Source organism: Calliopsis andreniformis, chromosome 2 (genome assembly GCF_051401765.1).
Source record: "Calliopsis andreniformis isolate RMS-2024a chromosome 2, iyCalAndr_principal, whole genome shotgun sequence".
Classification (NCBI taxonomy): Eukaryota; Metazoa; Arthropoda; class Insecta; order Hymenoptera; family Andrenidae; genus Calliopsis; species Calliopsis andreniformis.
The window spans coordinates 14,058,495-14,076,805 of NC_135063.1; the positions used below are offsets into that span (position 1 = coordinate 14,058,495).

General features: G+C 43.5%; 1 protein-coding gene across 1 annotated transcript; it reads left to right on the top strand.

Annotated features, from left to right (window-relative positions):
- The first annotated feature begins 1,613 nt into the window (after window positions 1-1,613).
- LOC143185437 (dexamethasone-induced Ras-related protein 1) lies at window positions 1,614-16,176 on the top strand. Its single transcript, XM_076388438.1, has 5 exons — window positions 1,614-1,786; window positions 4,409-4,566; window positions 14,665-14,854; window positions 15,349-15,559; window positions 15,956-16,176. Exons 1-5 carry the CDS (start codon window positions 1,743-1,745, stop codon window positions 16,166-16,168), a joined length of 816 nt encoding a protein of 271 aa, XP_076244553.1. The 5' UTR covers window positions 1,614-1,742; the 3' UTR covers window positions 16,169-16,176.
- Window positions 16,177-18,311: the final 2,135 nt, after the last annotated feature.

Genomic DNA, 18,311 nt, shown 5'->3' on the forward strand with positions numbered 1-18,311 from the left:
GGAAAATGGGAAAAAAGCTCATAAAGATTTCGTTGATTACAAACCATCCACAGTCTCATGAAAGGACCTTCCTAAATAAAAGACAATAAAGGAGGAAGTTAAACAAACAAGCTATTTTCTATAGCGGAGAAATTGATCCTCCTCAGGATGTAATACATTTACTTGAGATCCACTTTCGTGCTCATCCAGCAATTTTTCTAACGACCACCGTGACGCGGAAAATGAAATTTCCTTGTGCTTTTTAAAAACGGATTGTCACGCGCGAAAACGGAGCATCGTGCCAACGTAGCCAGAATAACGGCGCAGTGGTTTTAAAGTGAAGATAAAAAATACGAAAAACGTTCAAAAATAGACGTTTCCAGATCTTATCCACTATGTGACACGACAAATTACTGCCATAAATAATGCAAATCATGTGTGGTATACCACTGGCCTCATTATCGCAGGAAAATGCAAGGGCCGATCAATAAAGGTGACGGTTGTTTATGTTTACCACTATTTTCTGCGTCAAATTAAAACTAGGTCTACAGAACGCAACCTTTTTTAAAAAATGAAGCAAACAAATTGTTCTAGGAATAAAAAATTTTATGGTAGAACAGAAGGGCAACTTCTGTCAAGCTTTTTGATCTTTCCAGTAGTGCAGGTGCACCATTTCCTCGACGTTCGCTCGGTCGCGTGCAAGCAGTGCAGAAAAATTATGTCACTTCGAGTCTAACGAGATCGTAGACTGCGAATTTATCCCCACGCTGTGGATATCCGATAGACACCCTGGGATCACGTACATTAAAAAAATCATGTCACTGTGCACACATTAAAAATTAATTTAATTGAGGTAAATCAGCTTTTAAAGTAATGATATTTCTTATTCTTTTTGTTTTTAATGTTCAATTATTTGCTAAATGACAAGATTAAAACGTGTGTGTTCAATGTTCCTCTCTACTTCAAAGTAATTATGTACGTAACACCTTGCATCCGTTTTAACTTTAATAAGCTTACTATTCACAATTATTCGCCTGCAAACGAGAACGCATAAACAGCTCATCGCACTCTGCACGCTACTCGTTCTAGTTTGTTTTCAACGACCCGAAGCGTAAATAAACGAGATTTCATTTCGTTCAGCATTCATTCTGAAGGAATTAATAATTAATCCGCACTGTTACAATTCCTTTCTACCGCTCGCCATTCTCTGTCAATCGTTCATTTCATTATGTCTTTGCCTTTTATTTCATTCTTCGCGTAGTTCCGCTCCTCCCAACAATAAGTAAAATCAAAGTTTCAAAAGGCTCGCTAGGGGCATCCTGAATCAAATCTGGCCGAGGCAAAGGCAGTATATCAGTTGCGGGTGAGGGAATTTTTCTGCTCCATTTCTGGGAAATGAGAACAGAGGGAATTTTATTTCCAAACTTCACCTGTAAACGAGGGGTGAAAAATGAAAAATTCAATATATTCGTTCTCTAGTTTTCGCGTGTACTGATCTAGAAGCAAAACGTCTGTTTCAGCTGGAGACGTGCGGCCGACTTCTGTGCTGCGTGCAGAGGCTCCGTAGAAGCGGAAGTGCACCGGAAGAGGTCGAGCATCGGATCAACCGAGGTAGAAGGGGCGCACAGGCGGGCCCCGAACTGGAGGGGCCCACAGGCTCGGAGGATGGCATCCTCCCGATACCAGTCAGCCCGAGTCCTGCATCTACCTCATCGCAAGAGGATGCCTGCAGGCCGCCGCCGAGGAACTGCTATCGCCTTGTCATGCTGGGCAGCGCTCGAGTCGGCAAAACTGCCATTGTAGCACGGTAATTATTATCGCATATACTGAACAAGAGACCTTTCAAACGAATCCTGACAAGTTGATGAATTGAGGGTGGAATAAGATCGATGAGTTTGATGGATTGAGCGACCTGGGAGATTGGCCTCGATTTTGAAAAATGGTTTCAAGATAACTGTAGATATGTAAGGACGTTTTTGGGGGGTACAAATGATAGGGTGATTTTCGAAAGTAGGGTAGAAAGTAGAGGCTTCTTGAAAACAATGACGTTTCAGTTTTAGTTTGATTGCAATGGTAGGGTTTAGAGTATCAACGTGTCCTGTTCCTCAAAAATGATGACTGGTTGTAAATGATACCCATTTCTCATAGTTATTTGCTATTCTCTTTCTGGACGAAGAGAAACTTGTTACTACCTTTCCCTCGGGCATAGACAATGATGATACTACTTGCATGCTACGATTGCCTTAACCCTTCAGGGAGAGAGTAAACACGTGAGGGTCTGAAAATTTAAAATGGGAATATCTGAACATGTAACATGAAAGATATATGTTTTTTCTTCCTCGAAGCTTCGCAGAAATCTACTTAAAGCTCATAAATAATAGGAAGATAAAAAGCTTAAAATGTGTCACTGAAGTTGATTCTAGCTTGTTTTAAATTCGTGTATATACACTTTTAACAAGTATAAACTATGTTCAGTAGCACGGGTGTGTTTGCGACATCTACAATTTTAGTAGCAAGGGAATTAGACGAAGATAGTCACGCTACGTGTTGGGAACAGGTGATGCTCTTTAATTAAAAGCATTGAATTGAAGAGAAAATGTAAAACGAAGCCGTAACAAACTGTTACACAATTCATTTGCAGACGTTCTGGTCGTTTTTCGTGTTTCGAAGTAATACTTCATCCCGTTCTATGTCTGCAACCGTGTAATTCTCAGCCTGTCAATAACTCTTCCGTGACAGGGGTTCCTTGAAAAGAATTGACTAATGAAAAAGAAAGAAAGAGGTGCCTTCGTGACCCAATTTCACCAAATGCAATCATCCGAACAACATCACGAAGACAATCGATTTCAAGATGTTTGATAAAGCGTTTCAGCTCTTTTACCACAGAAGAGTAGAAAAAAGGTATCAAAACGTCACTAATATACTGCTTAATGCTTCGTCGAACCAGAGACAGTCGATTGCCTGTGGTCGACTAAACGCTCACTGTGAATCGACCCTGAATGTATCGGTATTCGCTTCCGCCCCGAAACCAGAAAGCTTTTAACAGGGCTGATATTTTTAACCCAGAAGGAGAGTGGTAAAAATGGACAACCGTGCAGAGTGACAGGAATCGTGTCACTGATTCAGTTGGATCTGTCAGGGCTGTATTAAATCCCGTCGAAAAGTCTCGGTCGGTTTCATTAAACATCCTGCGTCATCCTTCGCTAATTCGGTCCATGGAAATTCGTCAGTGTCCTTGACAGACAAAACCCAATTACCTTTAACCCTTTTATCCTCTTGTTGATGCTGAGGGGTCTCAATAGACTTATCTGAACAAGATAGCAAACCACCATCCAAATAAGTTAAGTACTAGCTCAACACTGCTCTCCATTCCTCGCTGTCGATTCGTCTCCTTTCAAGTTTAGATACCATTCACTACGAGACAAGTTTTTGACCAGACAAGAACAAGCTTAATAGATACAACACGCGTTGCAGCTCGCTTCAGTCAGCGGCACGTGTGCCGATGCGTTCCTGGCCAAAGTTACTAATGGACTCGTGGTTCTGTATAATTTTGCGTGCAATTTGCCACAGACGCGCCTAATTCTTGTTGGGAAGTTTACTTGCACGTGTGCTGGTTAGCGTCCTCCATTCTGATCAATAAAAAAATGTATTGATTAACGAGGAAAATATTCTACCTATTACTTAGGTAGATACCTAACTATATTTTCCAATTATTCATGGTAGCTCGCATAGTATTTGCAGCTTTGACTAGTTCGAATACTGTGAGAAGTATGTTGTAATTATTAGCAGGGAAAATATTTTTCGTTGGACATGTTGGAAAGTTATTCGCGATATTGGGGAATGAGGAAATTTGTGGGAACGTGTACCTGGCGAGTACGGGTTCCGCACAATCGACCAGTGGATCGAGCTTCAACCTGCATGGTTCGATCGTCGTTAATGGGACAAACAATTTAATTCCGTGCGAAATCCGATCTGCATCGGCGATACTGGCAAGGAACGGAAGGGGGAATGTTATAGTCATTGCTAAGCCGCTTAGGCAAAGTCAAGGAATTCAGGAACCAAATCTCAGTTAAAAATAATGAGAAGTGTTTCATATCGGTTGTGTAATTAAATTAGTGCGATGATTTCATTGCTGCAAATTTGAAGCACTGATGCAGACAAAATATTATATATCCATACTCGCTGGAACCAAATGATAACTAGGTAGGAATTTCATTAACAATTTATTGGCAGAATGAAATTAAATGGTCGCGATAGATTTCCGAGGCAATTAATTGAATATTGTTTTTAATTACTGCATCGGGTCCTGTACAAATGGTTGTTGAAATTGAATTTATTCGTGCGTTTACCTTGAATCGTGATATTCAAATATAATGAAAGTGTACGTATGTGTAAGCTATACAGAATAGATTGCATATTTTTATTTTAGATTTTTGTCCAACAAATTTGAGGAAAGTTATACACCGACTATCGAGGACTTCCACCGGAAGCTTTACAGGATTAGAGGAGAGGTCCACCAGCTTGATCTTCTGGACACGAGCGGGAACCATCCGTTTCCAGCTATGCGACGATTATCCTTCCTAACTGGTGAGTTCATAAGTCTATATCCATAGAAATGATCGATAGAATTATAATTCAATAATTGGAAAAACCGCTTTAAAAGAAAAGAATTTGAATATTTGAAAATTTGAATATTTAAAAATTTGAATTTTTGAATATTTGAATATTTGAATATTTAAATTTTTGAATTTTTGAATATTTGAATTTTTGAATTTTTGAATATTTGAATATTTGAATATTTGAATATTTGAATATTTGAATATTTGAATATTTGAATATTTAAGTATTTAACTATTTAAATATAAATCTGTGTGAGCAGGTAAATATTTTGCCAAGATCATGTTAAACGTTTACAAATTGGTGTCGCTAAACGCGTAGCGTTCCAAAGCCCTTTTCGAAACACTGTAATTCCTAAAGGCAGGAACTCGAGTCTCGCGAAATGTCCGTGCAATAACCGTCAAACGAGGAGCGTAAGCAGATGACTTTCACAGTGAAGGTAGAGACAACATGTAATTGAACTAGGCGATGACAGTCTGTTCTGTGTACAGCCTCTGTTTGCGAAATTACACTTGACGTATCAACAACGCACGGTGAATTGACGTGAACCGCGCGATGGACCACGGCAATCTTCATTTAGAACCGGCGAAGACGGGAAATGAGGAGGTCGAAGGGAATTTCTGGGTGGATCGAACGGTTAATAGCCAGGAGAATTGTAAGCCGAAGAGAATCGGGAAAATTAGTTTGAATCAAACACACTCTGTAATAAGATCCTATACAAGATAATTTCTAGCAATTCATGGGATCACAAAAGTAGAGTACTGTTTCAGTTTTATTCACACATTCGTTTGATATAAAGTCACGCAACTATGAATCCCAAATTGGCGAGTGAGTCCAAACTTCAACTGCTCCCTTGTCGAAGTTGAGACATCACCGTCGCGCGCTCGATTTGACCTCTTCAATTTCAGGAAAAATTCTGGCGCCCCCGAAATGACTTCCACAGACGAAATTCGTAATTCTATTAGAGCCAAAGTGATCGTAACGCCTTTATCGCGTTCGGAATCGTCTGCCTCGCTTCATCGACGTGACGTCAATTTTCCATCGAGACGCGTCAGTGTTCGAGGGACCTCGTGAATCACGTCTTCATCGAGTAAACACGTCCCTGCACCATGGCTCACGCGTATCGCTTCACGATATTCTGTCTGCCTCAACCTCCCCTTGTTAGACCACCCTCTACTTGTTGAGTATCCTTTCTTCGATCCCGTCTGCCTCGCTTCCGCCAGTTTTCGGCGAGCGTGGGCCTCAGCGTTCCCCGAGATATCGATCTCTCGTGAATGCCGCGCGCAAAACACTACATCATCACCGTAGGGGGTTAGTTTTCAAGTGGATTTTCGTCGGCGTGCACAGGAAAATCCACGAGTAGCATCGGCTCACGATGACAGCGAGGGAACGCACTCGTGCTGTACTTATCGATGCACGCCGCGCTTTCATCGATTCTCCACAATTTTGCGAAACGCGCAGAGTCAATATTTGCGCGCGGAGTTGAGCTTTCCGCGAGAAATATGCGAGCCAAGAGAGAAGGTGGAGGATGTACAACCGCATGAAATCGACGTAGAAGAGCTGCGCCCGCGTTTCCACGTTCGAATCGCGAAAAATGCGAGCGTTTCGGACGCGGAATTAATAACGGCGCTTCGGTTGCAGGCTAAATTAGCTTATTTTTAGCTCCAGAGTTTTTCTGATCCCTCACTCGCCGCTTTCGACATGCTCCATTCTCGCCTGGCTTTTAATTAGGATGTTGTTCGCCTTGGTTCCTGTATTTTAGTACTTTTAGCCTGGGTTACTGTGCCTCGGATGCCATGCAAATATTCTGGCCGAACAATAAGGGTGCGCCAGGTCGACGCACGCGACAGAGAAGTCATCGCGACGTATCTGCGATGGATGGACTCGCGATCGCGAATGTCTCGCTCTCCAACCCCGGAAAAACGCATTTGCATCACGCACGTCGCACGTGACGAACGTATGTTCGTGTCCAGAGCGCTCCAGTGTGCGTACACGTATTGATCATGACGGTTTTGAACCACACGCACGCGTCACGTGTTCTCTGTGCATCGTATAGGCACCACGTGAACCTCCACGCGCAGCAGATTATTGAACTGACGGAAAAACAGGGAAATGTCCTCCAATTGCAGCGCCTACCATTTTCCTCGTTTTTTCCATCCTTTGTCTTCATTACCAACGAGTAACTAATCAAGCTACCAACTGGAATTCTGCAATTTATTTCGGTGAATATTTTTTTAAATTCTCGTTTTAGAAGAATCACAGGATTTCGCATTCCCGATTTAACGCTCATCCATTTTACACGTTCTCGCTGTTGATTAATGAACTCGTTGCAGCAGCTCGTTTATCTTCTCGTAAAATATCACCCAAGACGCCGAACGCCTTGTTTCGAGCTAAAATCGCATAATTATTGCATGTAAATAATTGCAGGCATCAGGAACAGGGGACGCGCAATAAATAACGAGGCCGAATAAATGCCCTGGCAGCTCGATCCACGCATAGATTAAAGCGTATCGCAGGGGACTAGTGTGTTCGACCCCGAGCGCTCGCAAGCGTGAGATTTAAAGCGTTTTACTAGAAAATATCCATGAAAATCAGGAGATTACGCAGAGGATCCCGCCAGCGGTGCTGTTTCCGTGTCGAAACTAGACTGAGCCGAGGATCTCGAAATAAGTTCCCAAGTTTCTCGGTGCACGTGATCCATCTTCAGATCGGGAGACACGACTTCGAAAGTGCAAAGCTTCCAGAATACTCGCTCCACGGGGTCATTTAGCCAGCAGCGACACAATTTTCGGTAACATCCATCCCAAAAATTCCTCGCTACTGTTCCAACGAGGGAAACTTGCAGGTCCATGAAGTCTCCTGGTACTTCTAACTCCACGAACTCTAAGGAAGTTTGAAGTTCTAACGAGCACAGAGACATAACCCAGGTCCTGACGTGATCCTTTTCGCGCGGAGAGAAACACACGTGCTTCATTTGCGCCTGGGTCCTCAAGAAGCATCGCCGCCGAGAGGCACGAAAGAACTTCACTTAGGGAAATAGCGGCGCGTGTCTGGCAGCGTTGAAAGACCATTCCGCCGCTCCTAAACATCCGCGAGGACTGAAATTCCCTAGACTCCTCGGAACGAGGACACCCGTGGTCCGCAGGACGCTTCGTAATTTCATTTAACGGAATATATTCAAGACGGGTAACGTTTGCGCGACTATTCGGGGTATCTCGTAATATACTTGCTGCCCGAAGCCAGAGGACTGCGGCGTTCAGCGGCGAAGCTGGACGAACCAATACAGAGAACTCGTCGCAGCTCTAACGACCCAGGAAACGACTTCTGGACAGTCTCGTGTTCACTCTTCGTTCCTTGGATCGTTTTCTAGGTGACTAGGATGCGACGATAGCCGTAACGCTGCACGCGAAGTTCAGTGCAGGGAAGGTGCACCGACTCGATATCGGGGCACTGGCGGCGTGGAACAACCGCTGGCAATAATGTTCCAGAGCCAATCCCGCTGGAAGACCGAGCGGATATCGCTGCGACGCAGGTCGAAGGGAAAGCTATCGGGCCTTTGCGGCGGGTAGCCGATAACTTGCCACGGATCGAGACGCGCGTGAAATATGTATCGAAGGAGTGGTTGGAATAAACTCGTCGATGGCGATACAGCGATCGCTTGAGGAAGTTTTATTATTAGACCCGGCGCGGATGGTATATCGTGCTTTTGCCGAACGAGCTTGTACGATATACAGGGTATTTTATAACTGTTGGTAAAAGCTTGACTGCAGGAAATAGGAAAGTGAGCGAACGTTGAGCTGCGGGGAGATCGTTTCTGAAAGTTCCCTCCCTGAAGCGGGTACGTTGGGTATCTTAGATCGAGTCGATATGCAATATCATAAAACTTTAAGATTTTGCTTATTTAGCTCGCTTTTTTTTTCATCAATTTTATCGGGAAATAAATTTCTTGGCATGCATGTTTAATTGAAATAGTTTCCATGTTCCGAGGATAGTTTTCTCCAAGTTCAACAGGCTTCTTCATTCCAGTTTGACAAGTTTTTAATTAAAGGATAATATTTCGTTGTTTCAGAGGGCTTTGGTTTATAAAGCATCACTGTGATACAAATTCCTTCAAAGAAGTCTGATACAAAGGATGAAGAATCGACTTTCTTCTCCTACTTCATAATTCAAATGCTTGCCTTCTCATAGTTATCTTGACAAATGTTCCTACTTCTCGATCCCCGCAGGGAAGCATTCAAATTCGCAACAATGCGAACTACATTTTCATTATAGCTCAGTAGATCGACGCATTTCAATAAGCTTGTGACGCAAAGCTACTTATCGCAAAAATTACAAGATAACAAAGAAGCAGATATTAAAAAACGAAAATGGAATTATGTAATAAAGAAAGGAACTCTGTAAGGTGTAATGAAAGAATATAAAAGATTATGAGAGGAAAGGAAAAATGCGTTGGGCAGTGAAAAAAGTCTGCGAAAGAAGTAATGAGAAAATACCGACCAGGAAGAAAGGAGGGTCAAAAGTCGTACATCCAAATTGACTGAATAACTAATGAACCGCGAAATTTGAAAAAAATGTTCAGAGCACAAAGGACATATTGACGCGTCCAGCCAGAAACAGACTCATATGGTCGAAATATTCCGCGGAATGAGAGGGTGCTTTGTGCTCGGACTTGGTTTCTCCATGAAGAATTTGATCTCGACCAGTTATACGAGCAGTACGTGCCTCGCGAGCCATCGTATCCAGCCAACCCTTGGCGGATGCGAATATTCGCGGAGCGACGCATGAACACGCCGACTATGCAAAATAGGAAAAAAGTCGTGGCTCGGTTATTAAGTTGGCCGAGTGCCTTTACCATAGGCCAGCTTCAAGATTACGCTCTGCACGAGAAACCGTTATTAAAGTCTGCTCCGAGCCTTCGATCTGATACTTTATCGTAGCCCTTTAATAACGGATAATCGAGGCTTGACTAAGCCCAAATGTTTACTCCTCGAGATAATCCCTGAATGTTCATCCACCTACGCCACTTAATCTCCTTGACTACGGACAAAAGGCCAGGGCGACTACAACTTGAACGATTCTGAATGAAGTCGACTGTATTAATTAAGGAAGTTCCTCAGAATAGAAGAAGATAAGCAGCCAAGGAAACTCGCGAAGCCTATGACGCCATGAGGTGCAACGTGACCGAGAAACTCCTGATGCGAGAAACAAGGAGTGTATAATGCGAACAAGCGGCGCGCTTCGGGTGGCCGACCCGAATTCAAAGACAATGAAGGTCTAGACGTCTCTCGTCGCGAGAAAAGGGAATTCCTTTCAATCCAGGAACACGGACTTCACGGCATAGTGGCGGACATATATTCAGTCGACGAAACAATAGTCGAGCCGATGGCGTTCTCTCACAAAATATCCTCCTAGGAGAAAATACGAAAACTTTAAAGACGAATCGTTAACGAAAAGATCCATTTGATGAACGAAACAAGCTGGACTCCTTCCGAGAGGAAAAGAAATCTCGATCCTTATCGCTCGCCCAGGCTAATTGCTTCATCCTTTATTCTGGACCTTGTTCCTCTCGTTGTGCGACAAAATTGGGCGTAATTAATCATCTCTCATGGTAATTGATCGCGATAAAATTTCGTTGGAGTTCATTCTGCGACGCGGTATTTCGTCGAGCGAATTTCTTTCAAACCCTGCATCTTCTCAATTTCGTTCGCCTCTCTTTCGACCGTGAACGAATTAGATTTCGTGCCGTTAATTCCAAGCCAATTCACTTAGGTAGACGCCGCGTCTTCGTCGGAACTGTTCGTTACGTAAAATCTTGAGTAAGATCCGAGACGTTTCGAAACGCAAAAACTTGTTGACTCTCAGTGAGAGTCGCCGCCTCTGGAGGCTACTGTTTGCCGACTCGCGATCACCTGACATCTTTTCACACTCTGCTTATTCCTCTTCGACCACCGAAGTATTCTTTCTATCTCTTCGCCGCGTGTTTGTCGCGAAATTTTTGTTTGTTGACGCCAAGTAGAGTGTTCTCGCAATTTTACCACACTTCTGTTTGCGCGGGTCTTGGACTACTGACAATAAACGCGAAAACTTCAGAGGGAGTTGAAGGTGTTCGCTGTTTATACATGCGTGGAAAAGCTGTGAAGTACACTGCTATGAATTCTACATTGAATATGTACCAACTACACGCAATGAAAGCATCGAAGTTTACGATCAGACAAGTTGAAAGCAAACAAGTAGAAATTGGAAGTTAGAAGTAGACAGCGTCGATACACACTGACTTCGGTAACACAAAGGATATAGGTGTCTACATTCCCCAACATATAACAAATTCCCACGAGATGTAGAAACTTTCTCTCCTAAATGTATATTAATCACTGACAAACTCCAGTGTGGGAGATACTAATCCCAAGCTTCGCCGACTTGCATTACAACAGAACTCGCTCACCTTGTTGCTCCGCTTCAACAGGAACCGCGGCAACTTTCCAGCAGGGGTTATTCGCCGCAATAACGATTTCCTCCAGAACGCAACCGGTGGTCCATTGAGTCTGTATCGCCGCGATCGCTTTGGAGCGTTCATCACAGACCTGGCACGTCGACGTTCGATTGAAGCGAGCGCGATATGAGTTAGATCGAGGCGTAGCGAGTCGTTTTAACGCGAATTCCGTCGAGCGTGATTGTTCTGGCCGCGTCTGTGGATCTGCGGCAACCAAGACGGGGGAAAACCGATCAGACCAGGGCAAAGCAAATTGGAAACGCGGCCAGGGGTTTTGCACGGCTCTGAGCGAAACTGGTAACTCGGGTATTGGTATCGAAACGAGAATAGGAAAACAATGACAGGGAACAATGGGAGCAGGTTGGCTCGCGTGATTATTTCGAGAACGAATTCGCGGGTCTCGCGGTGAAGGGAGATCGCCAAACGGCGCGGTGATGACCCGCGAATTTCCCTCTGACGAAATTACCGAGCACCGATAACGTCGTTCCGAAAGACAGCCACTCGCTGTTTGGAGAAACGAGATTACGCTGGGACAGGGAGCAGCTGCAATTTTGTTCCATTCTCTACCCGCGGCCGTTGATATCGTTACTGGAATCGTTAATATCGTTAATGGGAGTCGTTATCGAGGGACTGACAAAGTCGAATGAACTGTCGAGTGAGTTTCCAGGGAATAACTGCGTGACGCGTTTCAGATTGCAGACTTTGAACTGGAAGACCATTTCTGTATCGCTTGAGGGAATGATATGTTTGTTCTGTCTTGTGGACGCAACGAATAAGAAGAGTATTCACAAAAACGAAGTCGATATGAGGGTACCGTGGACGAAATACGAGACATCAAGAGGGTGGAGGTGGAATTGGATTTTCTTTTGTGCTTGGAGGAAATTGGTGACGATTTTGCTATCGTTGCTCGCTGCTGAATGGTGTCTGTAGTGGAGGAGGGGTTTTATCAAAGTGTTATTGCAGACCTGATAAAGGATAGCATCCTAATTTTCAGGAGAATGACTTTCGCGTAAGAAGGGCCCTTAGTTACTTCAGTTTACTTGGAAAACGGGGTAAGATGTTCTTGAAGTAAAAAATTGAGTCGGCGAAGTTTAGACGAAATCGAGGGAGAACGATGGCTCCCAGTATCTTCTGTCATCGCTATGGCAACAGAGCTGTAATTGCTTTCCACTAAGTCATGTTTTCGTTCATTTTTCATCCACCTGTTATTACCTTCCCACATTCATTACCTCTCCCTCGCTCTGATCCTCCCATACACCCTATTACCACCCCCGTTCCCCCTATAATTCCTTTTATTCCAGACTTTTCACACGAAAGTCCGCGCAAGCCTGTATTTCTACACAAGCACAATTACATGCCTCGATTCTGCGAGGAAAACGGAGACAGAGTGTCCTTTGAATAACAAATTCGAAACGCGACGTAGAAATCCTGCGTTACGTATTCCTATCGCGTTCCCAACGATCCATCCGTCTCTGTGGTACTTTTTCTCCCCTCCCCTTCGCCCTTGCACCCGTACTTCCGGGGAAAGAAACTCTGGAAACAAGGCAGCTGACGTCTCGGGAAAACGTTTCGGTGCCGTGAAACAGAATTCAGCGTAAACCGTGGAGAAATAAGGCTCTGGGCCGTCTGCCCGTGAGCCGCGTAAAAGCATGCAAAAGGGGAACGTACTCGGGAGCCGAAGGATGTTTCAGGATTTCGCGGTACGAGCCGCCGGACGCTTCCGACCTAACAAACTTTCGCGGAAGTTCGACCGAAGTGGAAGACAATAACGACATTCTTGTCCCATTTTTAGAATCAGCTGCGACGATCTTGTACCACGGCGACACTTATCCGCGAATAAAAGGACCTTTCGAATCGAAGAGAAACAAAGGGACGACCTCCTGCTTCACTTTGTCCCCTCTCTCGCGCACGATGAGTACCTCTTAACTAGCAATGAATTTTTGTAGGATTCGAGTTGGCAAATGGTGCAGGATGAAATAAACGGAGTCTGTGAGACGAAAGTCAAGGGAGAAGTTTGGTTTTTCTGATAGAAAATTCGTGGAATGAAGTAGAATGTTCATAAGCAGTTTTAAAGTGAGGTAAATTAGAGAGTGGTGGATAGTTGTGGTCAGAAGTTAAAAGCATAGGAGAGGTAAGGGTGGGAAAGGAAGAGAGGAGTGAGAACTGTAATATGGATTTCATTGTGTGGTGATTGGTACTGTGAGGGATAGGTATCAATGCTTTAACCGACGCATACGAGCAGCGACCGCATTTGCATGATTGCCAATGATGCCTATTTGTACCAAATACTCTGAGATCGATTAATAAATTTAGCTAGAAGTGAATTTATTCAGAATTGCCATTTCTGTGGCCAAGGAAGCTTCTTTAAATATTTTTCAGTATTTCATGTTAATCAATATTCTGTCACGGAAATAATACCGTCTTTCTACTAAATGATGAGGACTCGAGAGCAACCACCTGTCTCCCATTTATCAGTTCTCCGTGCGACCTATTCTTATTCAAGATAAATATTCTTTAGCACTCAGTTACGCATAAACTTCTACAATGAAATAAAACATCTTTTAAATCTTGGAACACATAAAAATGCAGGAAATGATCGTGTTAAAAGCGTATCTGGAAGAGTTGTCACTTATAGTATGATTCAAAGAGCAAAGCTTCGAGGCTGTTTTTGTCATTTTAATGATGCCATCGACGGGGTGGCGGTCTACGAAAGCTCTTCAGAAAGTTCTGCTCGACTTGTCCCGGAAACTCGAAAAACTGTGGCTCGAGCTTCCCGTCCGCGAGCAAACGAGTCGATCAATTTTCCTTCGGTTCTTTTCTCCTGCGAGAATTTCACGCACAGAGAGAAAACTCGTTAAAACTCGATCACCGAACGAAAGACTATCCAATGTCGGTCATGTAAATACAGGAATTGCACATGCAGCAATAAAAGTGAGCATACTTGAATAAATATTCGTAATAGTCGAAGGGCTAGTCCAAGGACTAGTCCTAGAAAAGTAGGTACCAAATAGTAATTCAGTGGAATTTGTTTAAATATCATAGGAAACAAATGGCTCGAAATTTGTTCATGTTACCAGGTTTATGGTCGAATACTGCAGCAGGTGGAGCAGCTTGCCAGTGAATCGCCACGTAAAAAACTCGAGCAGTGTGCAGGACTTAACAAGATTCTGAATAATTTGCATGCGAACGGAAACCGTGTAAAGATAAACGATCCTTACTAGAAAACTTAACGCGACCGTTCTTCCCTCGAAAGTATAACGCTTTAAAATTCAAATATTCGAGACACCCTGTTTCGAGTTAACGGAGTTACGCCAATTTTATGCGGTACGCTGAATGCAGTTATTAAGAGCAGTAATAAATATTCGTTTGGAATGGCTCCGTAGAATTTTTCGCGAGAAATCGGTAACAGTTTAATGCTTCGCTCATACAAGGAGATTGCAATTGCACTCCAACTCTGATCGAAATTTATTTATGGACCGCCACGTTATGCTACGTTAGACGATATTTCGGGAAGTAGGGCGACCGAAGAAATTATTTTACAAGACTTCGAAATGATCGAATCGCATGTTGCAACGCAGGAGACCTATTCGTTGTGGTGTTCAGTCTGGACTGTCGGGAGTCCTTCGAAGAGGCCATCAGGCTGCGAGAATCGATCCTGGAGACTAAAGTGAGCGCGACCCAGAGTGCTACGAAGAGCAGAAGCAAGAGTCACTTCAACTTGAAGGTTCCCATGGTCATCGTCGGGAATAAATGCGATAAGGATGTGAAGTACGTGTACCATGCATGCACTTTGCACAAACTTAATTAAGGTTTAATCAACAGCTACATACACGTGTGCTCCACTTTCGAATGTCCCCAACATTAATAAATTATAGAGCTAGCTGTCGTGCAACGTAACGCTGCTGACCAAAAATTGCCTTCACAAACTTCTTTTCAAGATGCTGCACCTTCTGTGTTAAACTTGACTCTTGACAAGAGACAGAAACCTGATATTTCGTAAAAAGTCTCATCGAGTTATCGTTCAACGAAATTCGCGTTGTCGTAGTACTAACCTTGTGTTAAAATTAGCAGCATCAGGCGACTGAAAATTTGCATCACCTAATGTATTCGCTTGCCTTTTGAACCGTCTTCGTTTACATATTCATAATCGTTTAAAATGTCGTTCCGAGTAGCAATAATAGTGAAAATTAAATTGCTTCCACCAATATTTCATAAATTAGCACACAAATAGAGTTACGAACACATTGCACGTGCCCGTACAGGACGGTTACTGTGGAAGAGGCTGAAGAGTACTGCAACAGTCAGGATGACTGCTGTGTGTTCGTCGAGGCCTCGGCAAAGAGGAACTACCACGTAGAGGAACTTTTTTACCAACTTTTCGTAGTGGCGGGCTTGCCCCTCGAAATGGCGCCCAATCACCACAGGAAGGTCCCACTCACTTTTGGTTCTCCCACCATGTTACCACCGTCACAGGTAATCAATATCGAAACGTGTAATTTTAACATAAAACGCCCTCATTTATTTAGTCGACTTGACTTTGGCTTGGCCATGACCTGATTCAAAGATCAAGACTTGCTTTCACAATCACCAAATTTCGTAAACTAGCTTGTCCACGTTTCGCGAGTCAAAAATCCAAGCATCCTGGAACAACACTTACGAACGTAGACGTAAAGAGACAAGGGGTGGGTGGAAGCTCGTGCACGTGGGGTAAGCGTAAATAAAGCTCGAATTCGGAAATGCGTGAAATTGGACGATTCGTGAGAGAAGCGGGCTGCAAAGCAATTACGCTTTTCTCTGTGAGCGGAGTCGAGTGGCCCTTGATTCCACGGCCCTGTGAAAAGGTTTCAAAGAGCGACAATTTGTTTTCAGCCAAAGCACAAAGCCACCCTGAGCATAAAGCGCCGGCTGAGCGACGCCTGCGGCGTCGTGGCGCCCAACGTGCGTCGACCCAGCATCAGAACTGATCTGATGATTATGAGGACGAAAACGTGCTCCCTCGCGGCGGGCAACGAGAACAACGCGCCAGGATCGAGGATCACATTGAGATCCTCTGACTCCAGAAGAACCTGCTCCATTCAGTGATACCCTTGGATCTTCTCGCGAACTTGAAGTCGAAACGACCAGTCTAGCCTCGAAGACGATCTTCGCGATCGACGCGCGGTCGTACAGAGAATTCAGGGTCAGTATCGCGACCAAATCCAGTTGGATCGAATAATCAAATTATTCACGCGCTGTTAACTGGTGGGAAAAGACGAGGAAACGTTTGGACAACGTTGACGATGGACGAAACGGGACGCTACGCGTCGACCAATTCATTACTCTTCTCTAAGAAGACAATGGGGCAAATTATTATTGCGTTTCCATGTTGTTCGCTGGGGGTCGTGAGCGAAGATCGTCGTGGAAAGGGAATGTTTAAGCCGACCGTGCTGCTCGCCTTAATTAAAGGAATAGCTCTAGCATAGCGTCCCGGAAGTAAAATATAGTATTAAAATAAGATGTAATCGAGAATCGGGTTGTTGAGTTAATTAATCGATGAGAAAGCCAAGCGGAAGAGGTGGATATGTATGTAATTAGCTGAAAGGAGGAAGCGTCGTTTTCGTGATGGTTTCTGGACCTCTTGGAACATTTTCGAAGTAGTCGACCACTTGTTACATAAGATTTTTTATCAACATTTTTTTGCTGAATTATCCATCACGTTGGAAGCATTGGTCAGATCACGTTCCGGTGTTTTCAAGCATGTTTTACAGTAAATTAGAATCGACGTAATCTTCTGGCGACTATCCAAATTCCAAATGGTCGACTAGCTGTCGAACATGAATTTCGTTTAAGCACGATTGTCAAGCTGATACGAATCGACCATCGTATACGTGTATATAGTTAATTTACTCGTATGGAACAGGAACATAGGCCATCATTTTGGTCATGTACGAGTATTCCATGCGTCGATCGATCATCACGAAGCTTCCAATCGCTTCGAATATCGTTTGAACTTGGAAGTCCCCGAAAGCTATTGACAATCTTATTTTCTATCAATGACGTTGATGCTAATTAGTTCCAAATACCTCCATGCATTAAACAAACGGACACGTTCGAATTTTCCAGCGTTCCAGAATATTAATAAATCGAGGTCGAGGCAAAAATTCGATCGCTTTCAAAGCTTCCAATTTTCGAATAATATTCGTCTCATTTGAAGGCTTCTCTGATAAATACGGAGCGCTTGGAGTAATATTGCCGCATCGTTACGCATACGTGCTATTTGAAATTAAATAACCGTCACTGTACTAATCAATGCGTATGAAGAAGAAACGTACGGGAAACGTATCTTTTCGTAAAGCTCGCCCCTGATTTTCGGACCAAATCCGTTTTCTTGTAATAAATGCGTAAACGACACAGAATATCTTTTCATTCACAACAATCGCCGAGAAGAATTCTATCGGTTCTCGAAGAGTCCGGATTGGACAATCATTTATGCACTCATGGCCCATTATTCGAAATGGAAATGGACTCTTATTGCATTTCCGCTGAAACGAAATTAGCAGCTGCACTTCTACCAGCCACTGGAATTGTACCATCGATAGGGAAAAGATTCCTGGCGACGCAGAGAATTCTTTCGAGGGGATAAAAAGAACAGAGTAATTATGATTCGAGGAAAAGGCAAGGGACATTTAAAACGTCACGCAATTCGCGGTTCGAGCGATCGTTTTCAGGCCAACGCCCCGACAGCATAATGAAAAGACATTTTCATGAAGCTCCCTGTAGATTAATCAACCATCTCCCACGCTGGACACGGAAGAGGCTCCCTGTTGGGTTTTTCTAGGGAGAGGTCAATTACTCGATTAATACATTAATTAATTTTTCTGGTCGCTGTATTTTCATTTTAAAGTCTTCCCTTTTTTTTCACTATCCACAGTGGGGATCGTGAACGATTCAGTCGCATGTTGGAGTGTCGTTTCTGATTGAGGGAAAAAAAGGTAAGTATACTCCAAATTAATATGAATTTAATGGCGATATATATTTACGACTGTAGCAAATATTACCTAATTTCTTTACTGCGTTTATTTTCTGTTCAGAGAATGATCTCTTAAATCTCCACAAGATCCAAGAGCCCATATCAGAAGACCAAAGACAATGTATCATCGCCGTTTCTCATTGTCCTTCCACCCACTCGCTATTAAAATATTTATACGGTGCTTCCCAGGGCCATTTAACGCTTAATCGAATTCCA

Coding starts and splice junctions, on each gene's coding strand:
- LOC143185437 (XM_076388438.1), top strand. CDS start 1,743: ATGCTGGGCAGCGCTCGAGTCGGCAAAACTGCCATTGTAGCACG. Junction 1,787..4,408: donor AAAACTGCCATTGTAGCACG/GTAATTATTATC, acceptor TTTTTATTTTAG/ATTTTTGTCCAACAAATTTG. Junction 4,567..14,664: donor ACGATTATCCTTCCTAACTG/GTGAGTTCATAA, acceptor GTTGCAACGCAG/GAGACCTATTCGTTGTGGTG.